The 14,956-nt window shown below is 43.4% G+C and overlaps 2 protein-coding genes across 2 annotated transcripts; one reads left to right on the top strand and one right to left on the bottom strand.

Moving 5' to 3' along the window:
• Positions 1-303: 303 nt before the first annotated feature.
• On the bottom strand, positions 304-6,046 carry LOC121563116 (caspase-14-like). The gene is made up of 6 exons (XM_041875147.2): positions 5,892-6,046; positions 4,158-4,331; positions 3,825-4,050; positions 1,860-2,000; positions 1,295-1,407; positions 304-964 (listed from the first exon to the last, which is right to left on the bottom strand). The coding sequence occupies exons 1-6, from the start codon at positions 5,904-5,906 to the stop codon at positions 824-826; spliced, it is 810 nt and encodes a 269-aa protein (XP_041731081.1). The 5' UTR covers positions 5,907-6,046; the 3' UTR covers positions 304-823.
• A 1,167-nt stretch (positions 6,047-7,213) lies between these two features.
• LOC121566228 (caspase-14-like) lies at positions 7,214-14,168 on the top strand. Its single transcript, XM_045216128.1, has 5 exons — positions 7,214-7,505; positions 11,852-12,068; positions 12,182-12,295; positions 12,414-12,526; positions 12,617-14,168. Exons 1-5 carry the CDS (start codon positions 7,350-7,352, stop codon positions 12,788-12,790), a joined length of 774 nt encoding a protein of 257 aa, XP_045072063.1. The 5' UTR covers positions 7,214-7,349; the 3' UTR covers positions 12,791-14,168.
• Positions 14,169-14,956: the final 788 nt, after the last annotated feature.

Below are 14,956 nucleotides of genomic sequence, written 5' to 3'. Positions count from 1 at the left end.
CCGGCAGGCCCAGAGAGCAAATCAAGTGCATCTACAGGCCTACCGCTGGCCAATCAGATAGCTCAGATCACCATGTCTGCACAGTTTCCTCGAGCCATAGACTGTAAAATTAAGCCACGAACGCTCAGCAAAGTTGATACTGCTGAGATGAACATTTTTAAAACCATGACTAGAGAGAGACTCAATAAATACAGCAAAGAGCTGTTGTTTTTATGAGTAGGTTCATATGTGTTATTCAGCACTGTCAACAAGCCATAACATGTATATTCTCCCTACTTCCACTCAAGCTACAACCAGCACTGCAGCTGTAGTGAATGAGTATGGGAAAGTGTTTTGATAAGCTTGCGTTGTTATCAGTAGCGGCTTGTGTCTTTTTTTTAATATCGAGGAATATTTTACTTCCTCTGGTCATAGGAGTAACAACATTAATTGGTGCATGAGACAGAAAGAATGCAGTGCATGAAGAATGTGTCCCAGTATGTGGTGATCATGTATTGGGCATATAGCTTACTGCACAAACCTCATTGCTACAGAACTGGTTTTAATTGCTTAATGTTGCATAGACTTACATTTTTTAAAGTAATGTATTTTAAAAATCTGAGCGGTAGAGCATTTTGACTCAAAAAGTGATCTTGACTCAGAAAAGGTTGGTGACCACTGGTTTAAGAATTTCTTAAAAATGTAAAAGAATAGAGGAATAGACCGATTATACAGTGGGAAGACCTTGCAGACATTTGAAAAAAATTGAGCAAGGAAATAATATGTACTAATAATGCTGAATCTACTTTCTACCTTCTGTGCTGTCAATTGTCTTAGCACCAGTTTAGTTTGGACTTCCCAAGTAAAGGGTTTTCCTGAGGGTGGATTCCATTGTCATAATTATTTTACGGCGTTCCCTTCTTTGAGTCGGCTTCCCTTCATCGACTGTGACATCTACGGTGTTTGCCACCATCTTTGCATTGGCCTGCGGGTTCACAAATGGAAGTATGATCACTACATACAGGCTGGAAATCATTTGTTGCAGATTTGGGTTTTTAGAAGTGTCATTGATTTGTATAATGTGTTCTGGTTTATTTTTTGGTGTTGTATGTAAACATTGGAGGAATCAAATCTTATACGTTGAGTTATGAAAGAAAAACACAGTTGTGGGGTATTTTTTAGGTTATATTCTTCAAGAATCAACAGGTAATATCAAGAAATTGAAATGACCATTGAACAGATTCCCCAGATACCTAATTATAGCTTTAACAATGAATAGAAAAGTTGCCAGGAAAAGTTGCCAAAAACACTGTACCTTCACAAACAAGTTATAGAGATGTTCTCCTGCTGCATCAGGTGAGGAAAACACTTGACTAATGTTGTAAATCATGTGTGAACCAGAGGTGCTGTCCATCACGCCCACATAATCTATAAGAAGAACATTATCTGTCAATGACTTGTTCTTTTGCAGAACTTTTAGAACACTTGTTTGTTTACACACACAGTGCCAGTCAAAGGTTGGACACACCTACTCATTCCAGGGTTTTTACTTTATTTTTTTACATTGCAGAACAATAGTGAAGACATCAAAACTATAAAATAACACATATGGAATCACGGAGTAACCAAAAAAAAAGTGTTAAAACAAATCAAAATATATTTGAGATTCTTCAAAGTAGCCACCTTTTGCCTTGTTGACCTTGATGACAGCTTTGCACACTCTTGGCATTCTCTCAACCTGAACAAACCTCGAAAACTAAATCAAGAGAGAAACCAAAGCCTGCAACTGTCTTTTTTTTAAATGTCTTTTTTTTTTTTTTAACAAACAAAACATATATAGCTCTTGAAAAATAGCCAAGCATTCACGCAAGTACAATTACCTGTCATGGCTGCATAAGCAACCAGCATGTCGTTGATGCATGGTGGCACTCGAGCGGACCGGTACTCTTTTATAGCCATGGCTTCCTTTGATAGTTTTTCATCAGCAGCAGAATCAAATATAACTCCAGTATCACGGTTGCCTTTAAACATAAAAAATGGCAAGACAGTTAGTCTACATAAATCAGATAATAAACGTAGGTGTAGTTTCATGATTATAGATTTGCGAGGTGACTGGGGGGGTCAGTCAGGTGGTTACGTAAAGACGTCAGTGTAATGTAGTTTAGGATCGATCAGGATGGTCTGAAATGGCTTGTCACTTTTAAATTCATCCATGTCCTTTTACTGGTTGTACGTGCTGTTGGTCCTTTTAGCTGTAGGAGGTGGAGATGGATTTGACAAGAAAGTGTTTATTTTCCACAACTTTCATTTTCTGTCAGTTGTATTTTCAATCTGTTGACCCATTGCACGTGATGCACAATATGTAAACAATAGCTCAATGTAACCGAACATAGTTGACCAAAGCACGTTTCCTAGCAATCAGCACAAAGTGTTTGCCGTTCGGTCTGTGGTTCAGTTAGGTTCGGCCATATTGTGCAAGTGTTTTTTTTAACGTGCGAATTGCATCAGTATTGAAAATACACTGAACAAAAATATAAATGCGGCATGTTGGTCCCAGGACCTCCCACAGACCACGTGTAACTACGCCAGCCCAGGACCTCCACATCCGGCTTCTTCACCTGCGGGATCGTCTGAGACCAGCCACCCGGACAGCTGATGAAACTGTGGGTTTGCACAACCAAAGAAATTCTGCACAAACTGTCAGAAACCGTCTCAGGGAAGCTCATCTGCGTGCTCGTCGTCCTCACCAGGGTCTTGACCTGACTGCAGTTCGGTGTCGTAACCGACTTCAGTGGGCTAATGCTCATCTTCGATGGGCCACTGGCATGCTGGAGAAGTGTGCTCTTCATGGATGATTCCCGGTTTCAACTGTCCCGGGCTGATGGCGTCATGTACGGCACCATGTGGGCGAGCGGTTTGCTGATGTCAATTTTGTGAACAGAGTGCCCCATGGTGGCGGTGGGGTTACGGTATGGGCAGGCATAAGCTACGGACAACAAACACAATTGCATTTTATCGATGGCAATTTGAATGCACAGAGATACCGTGTCGAGATCCTGAGGCCCATTGTCGTGCCATTCATCCGCCGCCATCACCTCATGTTTCAGCATGATAATGCACGGCACCATGTCGCAAGGATCTGTACACAATTCCTGAAAGCTGAAAATGTCCCAGTTCTTCCATGGCCTGCATACTCACCAGACATGTCACCCATTGAGCATGTTTGGGATGCTCTGGATTTACGTGTATGACAGAGTGTTCCAGGTCCCGCGAATATCCAGCAACTTCGCGCAGCCATTGAAGAGGATAGGGACAACATTCCACAGGCCACAATGTGTCACGCTGCATGAGGCAAATGGCAGTCACACCAGATACTGACTGGTTCTGATCCACGCCCCTAGCTTTTTTGTTTTGTTTTTTTAAATCCATTTTTCAAGGTATCTGTGACCAACAGATGCATATCTGTATTCCCAGTCGTGAAATCCATAGATTAGGGCCTAATGAATTCATTTCCTTATATGAACTCTATCTCAGTAAAATCGTTGAAATTGTTGCATGTTACATTTATATTTTTGTTCAGTGCTGTATACTGCGTACTGAAGGTAACATTTCCGTGTGGATATTATTTCAGATTACCTCCGACATAGGGACAAAAATCGTCAGACAACAGGTAAAGTAAGTTGAAATGAAGTTTGTTTCAACATTCTGACTTGTAATGGGACTGTTTTGGAATGCTGAGCCTACATGTTGGAGACGAGTGTGTAAATATTTCACCCTCAGATTCTAAAAGAGGCTAGGTTGAGATCACAAAATGTACTGATCTAGGTAGGAAAGTGTAAACGTACTCCCCCTGCAGGCATCCATGATGAAGATCTTAGGTTTCCCCTTCATCTTGCGACACAGCTCGTCTCCAAACGGTTCGATTATATCTTTTACTGGCAGCCTCTTTTTATCTGCACCTATGATGACATCCCGATGTCCGTGAGACGAAGTCACCACAAACACACAGCTGATGTCTCCACTGCTGCTGTTGATGCCGTTTCTGAAGTCTATCACCTCCTGCTTCATTTCCTAAATGGAATAATACATTGATCAATCAATGAGATCATGTTTAAAACATATATATACTTATTTGATTGATTGTGTAAATGGTGTAACATAACTTTCCATTGTCATACCTGAGCTGTTTTGTCGAGTACAATGTGATACTGGAAACCAAACCGCTTAAAGAACTTCTCCATTGTTTGACGGTCGACTTCAATACCGCACCGGTTTTCCTTCATCTTCTCCTTGTCCCGGACACATAGCAATAAAGCTCTGCGTTCTCCCCTCATGTCATAACTTCCAGGCCTCTGTTAAACAACAAAAACCAACATTCTGCATCAGAAGACATGTGAAATGATTTTAGGATAAATAATTGTACTTGCAGTGATGTGGGTTAGAGGTGCAATGATTCCATTCATTATTTAATTTCCTCGTACTAAAGTTGTGGCATAACACTTCAACTGTGATGAGCACGGAGTATATGAAGTGACAGGATGCAGACACAGGAATTAACAAGGTCAAGGTTTAAATAATGAGAAAGATAAATAAAAGATAGCGTAAACGACGCTTAACAATCACACACACACACACAACACAGAACAGTCCAGGGCTAAATAGGGGTGGTGATGAGATGATCCGGTGAAGGGGTGACGTGACGATGTGGAATGACAGCTCCTTGTGGTGCTCCGGTAGTGTGGGAATGGTGATGGGAGAGTGACGTGCGTAATGGTGCCTGACCAAAAAGGGTTTATTGTCCAGTGAGGTGACGTGTAGCGGAGATGGCAGTGGCACGGTGGGCAACCCACATTCAGAGACCAGCTCCCGATCTATAAGGTTCCTCGCTGATCCGGAATCTATCATTGCAGTAGAAATGGAAGAGAAGGCATAACCAGTCGCCGTTATGGGAACTAAAAACAATGGTTTTGTGATAGGAGATGACGTGACACTCACGGGAGTCATACCGCCTAGATAGGGAGCCGTCATGGGATCTGTGGTCCATGGGTGAGGACTCGGAATGTCTCTCTCTCTCTCTCTCTCTCTCTCTCTCTCTCTCTCTCTCTCTCTCTCTCTCTCTCTCTCTCTCTCTCTCTCTCTCTCTCTCTCTCTCTCTCTCTCTCTCTCTCTCTCTCTCTCTCTCTCTGAACACGTCGTAAAGACAGATGGACGTGGTGATGAGGGTATCAAGGTCCATCTCGTCGTCCCGACATGCGAGTTCCGTCTAAACAATCGCACAGAACAGTCCAGGGCTACATAGGGGTGGTGATGAGGTGCAGGTGCGCTGGAGGTAATTTTTATTTATTTTTTATTTAACCTTTATTTAACTAGGCAAGTCAGTTAAGAACACATTCTTATTTACAATGACGGCCTACACCGGCCAAACCCGGACGACGCTGGACCAATTGTGCGCCGCCCAATGGGACTCCCAATCACGGCGGGTTGTGATACAGCCTGGAATCAAACCAGGGGGTCTGTAGTGACGCCTCAAGCACTGAGATGCAGTGCCTTAGGGTGGGTTGGGTTTCCATTCCGGTGTTGCCGAGGTGGTGCGCTCAGACCGGTGGCTCAGTAGACCAGCGAATCAGAGCGCCGGGAGGAGACGTGACATCAACTCTTTATTTACAACTGGCTGGGAAGTCAATTTTCAAATCTGTCAGGACTGTATAATAGTGAATGAATTGACACGCTCCCTGGGGGAAGGTACTGATTAGTAATTGGAATTTTAAAAATCAACTCACCATTTGCTTTATTTAGTCAATAGAGTCAACTCACCATTTGCTTTATTTAGTCAATAGTCAACTCACCATTTGCTTCATGTAGTCAATAGTCAACTCACCATTTGCTTTATGTAGTCAATAGAGTCAACTCACCATTTGCCTTTCCATGTTGTCCACAAGAGTGTTGTTTCAAATTTTCACTCTCAATGTTTGTGTCTTTTCACCTACACCCGCGTCAGGAAAGTTCAGGTACTTTCCAAAGACTTGGAACTTCCCCCGACCTTAATGAACAGCAGTAAACCACTCATATAAAGTCTCTGCTGTAAACAATTCACACCCTTTCAGTTTCAGTATGAGTGCTTGTTGTTATGCTTGGCGTGAAGCCAATATTATTACCCTGTCCTCTTCGCATGATACGGGTCTTATTGAGAGATACAGTGCCTTCAGAAAGCATTCATACCCCCTTGATTTATTCCACATTTTGTTGTGTTACAGACTGAATTCAAAATTGATTAAAATGTATTTTTTTTTCCTCTCTCACCCATCTACACACACAATACCCCATAATGACAAAGTGAAAACATGTTTTTAGATGTTTGCAAATGTATTGACAATTAAATACAGAAATATCTCATTTACAAAGGTATTCACACCCCTGAGTCAATACATGTTAAATTCACCTTCGTCAGTGATTACAGCTGAGTCTTTCTGGGTAAGTCTCTAAAGAGCTTTACACACCTGGATTGTACAATATTTGCACATTATTATTTTTTTAAATTCTTCAAGCTCTGTCAAGTTGGTAGTTGATCATTGCTAGACAGGCATTTTCATGTCTTGCAATAGATTTTCATGCCAATTTAGGTCAAAACTGTAACTAGGCCACTCAATGACATTTCAATGTCGTCTTGGTAAGCAACTCCAGTGTATATTTGGCCTTGTGTTTTAGGTTATTGTCCATCATCTGAACTGGCCTTCAGCATTTACCATTACATCCCATTGAGACTGTTTTTCTAAAGCATTCTGGGTTGGTTGCAAAACGTATTAGTATCCCCCCGCATATTCATATGTACATTGCAAATGCAACAATAATCAAATGAGAAACCAATTTCAACCAATCTTAGATTGGTACATACATTTTTCGACTTCTACATTTAAAACAATCATTTTCATCCCATGGATGGTTAGTTGTAGCATCCATAGCTATGCATTTGAGAGTGGTTACGTTTCTCCTGCCCCATCCCTTAGATGTTTACCATAAGAAGTGTCACGGTGACCTATACTAATTGAAATGAGATTTTGTGTCTAAGCCTTTTCACATTTGTTGTAAAAGTTCATCAATGTTTTGGGGAAAATATCTGCATTCATATTTCAAGTCATTACAAAAGTTATGTCATCAAGGTAAAATAGGGTTGTGACACACTGTCACTATGACACACCCACTAATATGCAAAGTGTGTTCTTGTTCTAGCCTAGAATAGCCTCTGAGCTGTTTTGAGATCGATCTTTTTTGACTAGGTGTCGTTAGTGTGGAATCACTTTTGTTTTTCGATCTCTTAAAGTCAGCACTCAACACAAGAGCCGTATTGTTTAGGCTGAGAGCCAGGCTTCAAAATGGACAGATATGATTTAAGTGGCAAACGTGCAGCCTTGATAATGTGCGGTGGGGGTAGACCGGGCTCTGAGTATGACGTTAAAAGAATAAAGGAGTTCTGCAAACAGAATAAGTTTCCTGAATCTAGTTATAGGGTTGAATGCAAAACCAAAGAGGTAAGTCACGTCTATTCAATTCAGTGTTTTCTGTGAACAGGCAATCAATAACACTCTGATTGCAATAATTACTATTCAGAGAGGGGTAAACACTAACTAAGCTAACTTACGCTCAAGTCGAAAACAGCTTATTTCCTACTGAAGTTTCATCTAACTAGGCCTAGCATGAATGTTATCACTTATTATTGAGTTCAAGGACATAGACGTATTTTCCAGCTCGTGTCATTGACCTCTGATCAACCTTTATCTAACTCTACTTAACAACAACAAGGGAAACAAAACAACTAATAAAAAAAACAAAAGTATGTAGAGGCGTAGTGCATGAAACTAAAACAGTGTTTACATTAGCGTCCATCATCTGAACTGGCCTTCAGCATTTACCATTACATCCCATTGAGACTGTTTTTCTAAAGCATTCTGGGTTGGTTGCAAAACGTATTAGTATCCCCCCGCATATTCATATGTACATTGCAAATGCAACAATAATCAAATGAGAAACCAATTTTAACCAATCTGGGATTGGTACATACATTTTTCAACTTTTACTTTTAAAACAATCATTTTGATCCCATGGATGGTTAGTTGTTCAAATCAAATTGTATTTGTCACATGTGCCGAATACAACAGGTGTAGACCTTACCGTGAAATGCTTACTGACAAGCCATAGCTATGCATTTGAGAGTGGTTACGTTTCTCCTGCCCCATCCCTTAGATGTTTACCATAAGAAGTGGCACGGTGACCTATACTAATTGAAATTAGATTTTTGTGTCTAAGCCTTTTCACATGTAACACAGGCGTTGTAAAAGTTCATCAATGTTTTGGGGAAAATATCTGCGTTCATATTTCAAGTCATTACAAAAGTTAAAAGAGGGGATCGCCCATAAGGTGTGACACACTACCGCTATGACGCAACCAGTCAGACTGTATGTCACTACAAAGATGTCTTCTGGTTCAGTTCCCTATAGAGCCTCCGAGGTGTTTTGAGACGTTGTTCACTAGGTTAAGAGAGGGAAAGGCAAAACAAAGAAACAAAGAAAGAACACAAAACAACTCGTCCACAAAAGTGTCGTTTCAAAACGCCATGTTTGTGTCCTTTTGTCTACATCTGTGTCAGGAGTGGATACTTCTGGTACTTTCCACAGACAGTGCTCAGCACCTCCCCCTCAGTTTCAATATCAATGTTTGTTGTTATTTTCTGGCTTGAAGCCGATATAACGTCACCATCTTTTTTTCAAAAGCATGATAAGGGGGGAGTTTGGTGACATTTCCATTGTGGAACAGAGGAATGGTGCTGTTTTGGTAATAGATGTTGGATGAGAGGTGTTCTTTGAAAACAGTGTACTGGAACAAACAAACAGCTAGTGTGACAACCTGGTCTCACAGCATTTCGTATTATTCTGTACATAAATCCGAGACTGTCACGCCCCTGGCTCTGGGGACTCTGAAATGTTGAGCCAGGGTGTGTAGGTTTCATCGTTTAGTTTTCTATGTTTGTGTTCTAGATCGTTTAGATCTATGTTGGCCAGGGTGGTTCCCAATCAGAGGCAGCTGTATCTCGTTGTCTCTGATTGGGGACCATACTTAGGCAGCCGTTTGGCACTAGTCGGTGTGGGATCTTGTTCCGTTAAGGTTTGTTTTGTGTAACCTAGGACTTCACGTATCGTTTGTTTGTTGTTTTGTGTCGTGTTAAGTACTAAATAAAATATACGCTTATCACGCTGCGCCTTGGTTCCACGAGTCATTAAACGATCGTGACAGAAGATCCCACCAAAAGAGGACCAAGCAGCATGTCCAGGAACAGACAGCCTGGACCTGGGAGGAGATCCTGGACAGGAAGGGATCCTGGACTTGGGAGGAGATTCAGGCCGGAATGGATCGCCGTCCTTGGGAGGAGACTGTGGAGGCGCGCTATAGAGAGGAGCAGCGGCAACGCAGAGGGTACCGGCCGAGGAGGAAGCCCGAGAGACAGCCCCAATAAACAATTTTTGGGGGGCTAAAAGGGTGGTTGGCGGAGCCTAGGGTTAGAGCAGAGCCAACTCCCCGTACTCAGGCTAGGAAGCGTGTGACTGGGCAGGCTCCGTGCTATGCGGTGCCACGTACTGTGCCGCGAGTGTTCCGGCACAGTCCTGTACGTCCTGTGCTAGCACCACGCACGTGTCGTGCAAAGATGGGCATTCAGCCAGGACGGGGTGTGCCGGCTCAACGCTCATGGTCTCCAGTACGCCTCCTCGGTCCCGTATATCCTGCGCCAGTGCCACGTGCTGTAGCGCCAGTACGAGTGCACAGCCCCGTACGTCCTGTGCTGATGCCTCACGCGTATTGTGTGGAAGTAGGCATTCAGCCAGGACGGGTTGTGTCAGCCCTCCGCTCCAGACCTCCAGTCCGCCTCCACAGTCCGGCCCGGCCCGTTCCGGCTACCCGCACCAAGCCAGTGGTGCGTGTTCCCAGTCCAGCCCGGCCTGTTCCGGCTCCCCGCACCAAGCCAGTGGTGCGTGTTCCCAGTCCGGTCCGGCTTGTTCCTGTCCCTCGCGCCAAGCCAGTGGTGCGCGTCGCCAGCCCGAACCGGCCTGTTCCTGCCCCTCGCACCAAGCCAGTGGTGCGCGTCGCCAGCCCGGTCCGGCCTGTTCCTGCCCCTCGCACCAAGCCAGTGGTGCGCGTCGCCAGCCCGGTCCGGCCTGTTCCTGCTCCCAGCACCAAGCCAGTGGTGCGCGTCGTCAGCCCGGTCCGGCCCGTTCCTGCTCCCCGCACCAAGCCAGTGGTGCGTGTGTCCAGTCCGGCATGGCCCGTGCCTGTTCCACCGGTGTCTGGTCCGGCACCGGTCAGCTGCTCCACTCCGGAGCCAGAGCAATCCGCTCCACCGGGGTCCGGTCCAACTCCAGTCAGCGGATCCACTCCGGAGCCAGAGCAATCCGCTCCACCGGTGTCCAGTCCAGCTCCGGCCAGCGGCTCCAGTCCGGAGCCTGTACGGTTTGATCCACCGTCGTCGGGTCCAGCTCCAGTCAGCGGTGCCAGACCAGATCAGGGCGCAACGGGAGGTGGAGAGAAAGTGGTGGTCACGCCCGGAGCCGGATCCGCCTCCGAGGCGGAATGCCCACCCGGCCCCTACCCTGTTGTGTTTGTGTGGCGCGGTCGCAGTCCGCGCCTTTGGGGGGTACTGTCACGCCCTGGCTCTGGGGACTCTGAAATGTTGAGCCAGGGTGTGTAGTTTCGTTGTTATATTTTCTATGTTGATGTTCTAGATCGTTTAGATCTATGTTGGCCAGGGTGGTTCCCAATCAGAGGCAGCTGTATCTCGTTGTCTCTGATTGGGGACCAGACTTAGGCAGCCGTTTGGCACTAGTCTGGGTGGGATCTTGTTCCGTTAAGGTTTGTTTTGTGTGACCTAGGACTTCACGTATCGTTTGTTTGTTGTTTTGTGTCGTGTTAAGTACTAAATAAAATGTACGCTTATCACGCTGCGCCTTGGTTCCACGAGTCATTAAACGATCGTGACAGAGACTCTCTATATAGTATGATATGTTAAGTTTCGTATGGTATGTATTAATTTGTGAATGCCCATCACCTATTTTATGATATGTTACAAATTACAATTCATATTATATGTTATGAATTTGCGAAACTTACAATATGTTACGAATTTGCAAAACATATATGTTATGAATTCTAGCTAGCTTGGAACTAGCATTAGCTAGCTGGCTAATGTTGGCTAGGCTAAGGGTTAGGGGTTAGGGTTAAGGTTAGGAGTTAGGTTAAAGGGTTAGGGGAAAGGTTAGCTAAAAGGGTTAGGGTTTGGGGAAGGTTTAGCTAACATGCTAAGTAGTTCCAAGGTAGCTAAAAAGTAATAAGTAGTTAAAAAGTTGCTAATTAGCTAAGATCCTAAAGTTGTCCGTGATGCGATTCAAACGTTTGGGTTATACGCCCACCCATCCACCCCAACTTACCACCCTACTTTCGTTTTTGCCTTAAGTAACCATCTGTCTTATGTTGTCATACCAAACATAAGCTATCATATCAATTTGAGTGTCACATCTTTTTCGTTTACTATGTTACGTCTAGTCTATGAGACCAGGCTTAGTGTGAGCAATGCAAATGAATGAGAGCTAAAATAATAACAATAATAATAATAATACATCGATAAGGGAGAGAAAAGCATTACAAAGAATGAACACAACATCTATTCTATTGTTTTACTATAGACCATGTTGTTCTTCTTTTAACCCCCTAGGACTTAAGAGTAATTGGTGCTGAAATCAATACTTTTTTGTTAACCAAAGGATTTGAAAGAAAACAAACATTTGAACCCAGGTCTGGAATCTCATTCCCTGCTGTATTTGACAAATTTCAGGATGTAACTGATGCACTGAAGTCATTTCGAGACAACCTGAGCGGTGACGTCAGTTGCCTCGCAATGTTTATCATGGCCCATGGTGCACTTGGACACATTGAAGTCAATGATGAAGAGGTTCTGGATCTAGAGGAAATCTACCAGATGTTTAACAACAGCCAGTGTCCAGCCCTCCGTGAGAAACCAAAGCTCTTCGTTGTGCAAGCCTGTAGGGGAGGTGTGTCTCTTTACATATTGGTGTTTGAAAGCTTGTGATCTTTGTTTACATTGCTGGTATAATGTTTATTGATAAATACACCATTTGTCTCTATTTACTGTATTTATTTTCAGTGAAGGAACGTCCTAAAGACCCTTACACAGATGGAGGTAGATCTTCTGGTGCGTTCTCAAAAAGGTTGCTTCCCACCGAGTCTGACTCCATGGAAGTGTATGCAGTACCTCCAGGTTAATTCTTTCACATAACTGAGTAGGCTATATCCTTCATGTAATAATGTAATGTCCATTTTTTTAGTAACCTTTTTTTTCTGAAGGATGTCTCTTTTCTTTCTTTTTTTTATCACAGGAAAACTTGCCATCAGACACCCGGACAGAGGATGCCCATTGTTTGAAGAGATGCACAAAGTGTTTACTAAGGATTCAGTCGTTAACCATGATGTGTATGAACTCTTCACAGAGGTCAGTACGGTTGATGGAGAAACATGCTCATAAAGTCACATTTAAAGGGGTTACGTGTATTATTATTATTATTTTTGAATCTTTTTCCAGGTGAACCGACGGCTGGGTCAAAGGAAGGATGGTAGAAAGGACGGATACGAACATGATGATTTCATGGCAACATTAGGAGACATCAAGAGAAACCCATCGCCAGTAGAATCATCGGATGATATAGGGCGCTCTCTTCAAATCGTGACCAATCTGACCAAAAAGTTGTACCTCTGATAGGGAGATGGCAGGAGGAGGGAGAAGGCTATAGGCACCCTTTGAATACAGTATACTTCGGTTCAAAGGGACATTCACTTTTGAATGGCAAGATTGCTGCCAGTTTACATTGATTTATAGCCTTCCCTCTGATCAGGATATATTAATAGTTTAAGCCACTAAGAGTGAAATATTGAAAATAATGGACCTGGGCCCGGTTTCCCAAAAAGCATCTTAAGGCTTTGTTTACCTTAAGCCGTGTTCACATTGGCAGTTTAAAGTGACTTTCTATCTTCCTAGATCCTTTTCTCCACCTTGGCAGTGCCATTAATCACCATAGCGATAAAGGCCACAAAGTCCCACCTTCTTAACCTTTAAAATGTCAGGTTCATCTTGGTGCAACCCCTGCAGCTAGTATTGAAGGCCTATCCACCACCATGGACTCTTCAGGAGCACCGTTCAAACCCTCAACCCTTTGAACCGCTGCTGCATAGGAAATGCTCTGTACAACCCTAACTTTGGCAACCTCCTTTTCTTTCACCCTTGTCGGGCATTCAAAAGACGTGGCTTCATGGTTCCCACGACAATTGCAACATTTCACTTTTTCATCACTTTTATATAACACATTAAATGATATTTTCCACAACTTGGACATCTCGGGTTTCTCCCGTCTGCAAACCCTTGACACATGACCAAAAGCTTTACAGTGAACACACTGCATTGGTCTTGGGATAAATGCTCTGACTTTGTAGTTTATATACCCCAACTGCACTTGAGTAGGGAGAGACTCCATATCAAAAAACAAAAGAACAGATAAACTCTTCACTTTTTCATCATTCACCACTCGATTTATCAAACGTGCATCCCCCCTTGAGGGGTGCCGTGTTCCGAAGAGACACACACGACACTTCAAACTTTTCAAATCGGGAGAGCCGCAACACACGTTCCTTCTGATCCGCAGAAGTACCGTAAAATCACAACAAACCCGCCTCTCTCGTGATCCTCACATCCTCCTTCACTTTACCCATCACTAGCTCCGCCAGTTTGGATAGCTGAAATGGATTCTTCAAGATTGGTATTTCGATAAGCTGCTCCTCATTAACACGCCTTACAAGATATAAAGGGATATTCTCTTTACTGTACTCTACTTTGCTCCTTTTTCCATTATGTTGAACAATACTCCAATCCTCCTTGATTCTACCGCCATTAGATTCACAATCCAGTTCATCGTCCGCCTCCGCCATCTTTTCCCTGTCACGTCCCATTGCTGAGTTGCTAGCTAGCCGACATCCTAGTTAGCTGCCTCTCTTCCCGAGTTCCTGGTTCGCTCGAAATGATTGAATAACATGTATGTGTACATTTATTTTGCCACGTTAATTCTCCTAAGCAGCTACGTTAATTATCCTAACCTGCTACGTTAATTCTCCTAAACAGCTACGTTAATTCTCCTAACCTGTGTGGGAAATTATTCTCTTATATTTTAGATGTGCTGTTAGCTTAATAAGAAAGCATTCATGATTAAACATAAAAGGTTTGTACTGTACTGATATAGACTGTTTAACATAACAAGCTGTGATTCATGTGAGGAGCTGTTAGGGAGTAGGGTGAGATAAGGCTTATGACTCACACTGCCTCTTTGTTGAACCGTCCAAGGACGTAGGTACAAAGAGTACAGTTAGGGTGGGAAAGTACAGGGGAACTGTGTCTATGGGTGCTGACTCTCTGGACTAGTTGCAAAACAACCAACACCTGGCAACAGTGAAGCGCCAAGGGGCTGGGACCAGCCTGTGCACCAACGATAGGCTGAGTAAGTCTAAACCACGCTCATTCTCTACTCTGATTGGCCAGCAGGGAGCGGGAACTATCTCTGTCAGAGTATTTGAAGAAGAACTTAGAACAATGGATCCGTTCTCTGAGTGCCCTGCGTGGTATTTCAGTGGACCCGTATATACGAACATCATATTTACCATTGAAGTGTTTTGCATTAATTAAAATACTAGTCTATTATAGAAGACGTGTATTGACCTCTTTTTGTTCCAATACCAGATTTGAATTGACGCAACTTAACATAGACTTCCCCAAAATAACATGGTCGCTGTGGTAGAACGTTTATTTTGAATGGCGATTTTGTGCATGTATCAAAATCCCATCAGGTAGCCCGATTTCAGATGTGTCATGTAAACGAGA

This window comes from Coregonus clupeaformis, unplaced genomic scaffold, assembly GCF_020615455.1.
Source record: "Coregonus clupeaformis isolate EN_2021a unplaced genomic scaffold, ASM2061545v1 scaf0616, whole genome shotgun sequence".
Taxonomy (NCBI): Eukaryota; Metazoa; Chordata; class Actinopteri; order Salmoniformes; family Salmonidae; genus Coregonus; species Coregonus clupeaformis.
Note: the sequence above shows the minus strand (reverse complement) of the source record. Positions and strands in the feature narration are given on the sequence as shown.

Bases quoted from the DNA above. Each gene is read 5' to 3' on its own strand.
- LOC121566228 (XM_045216128.1), top strand. From the start codon at position 7,350: ATGGACAGATATGATTTAAGTGGCAAACGTGCAGCCTTGATAATGTGC. The intron at 7,506-11,851 runs GTAAGTCACGTC...GACAAATTTCAG, and splicing joins TTGAATGCAAAACCAAAGAG to GATGTAACTGATGCACTGAA. The intron at 12,527-12,616 runs GTCAGTACGGTT...ATCTTTTTCCAG, and splicing joins TGTATGAACTCTTCACAGAG to GTGAACCGACGGCTGGGTCA.
- LOC121563116 (XM_041875147.2), bottom strand. The intron at 1,408-1,859 runs GTAATTGTACTT...TTCTTCTTATAG, and splicing joins TGCTTATGCAGCCATGACAG to ATTATGTGGGCGTGATGGAC. The intron at 965-1,294 runs GTACAGTGTTTT...GTGAACCCGCAG, and splicing joins TCTATAACTTGTTTGTGAAG to GCCAATGCAAAGATGGTGGC.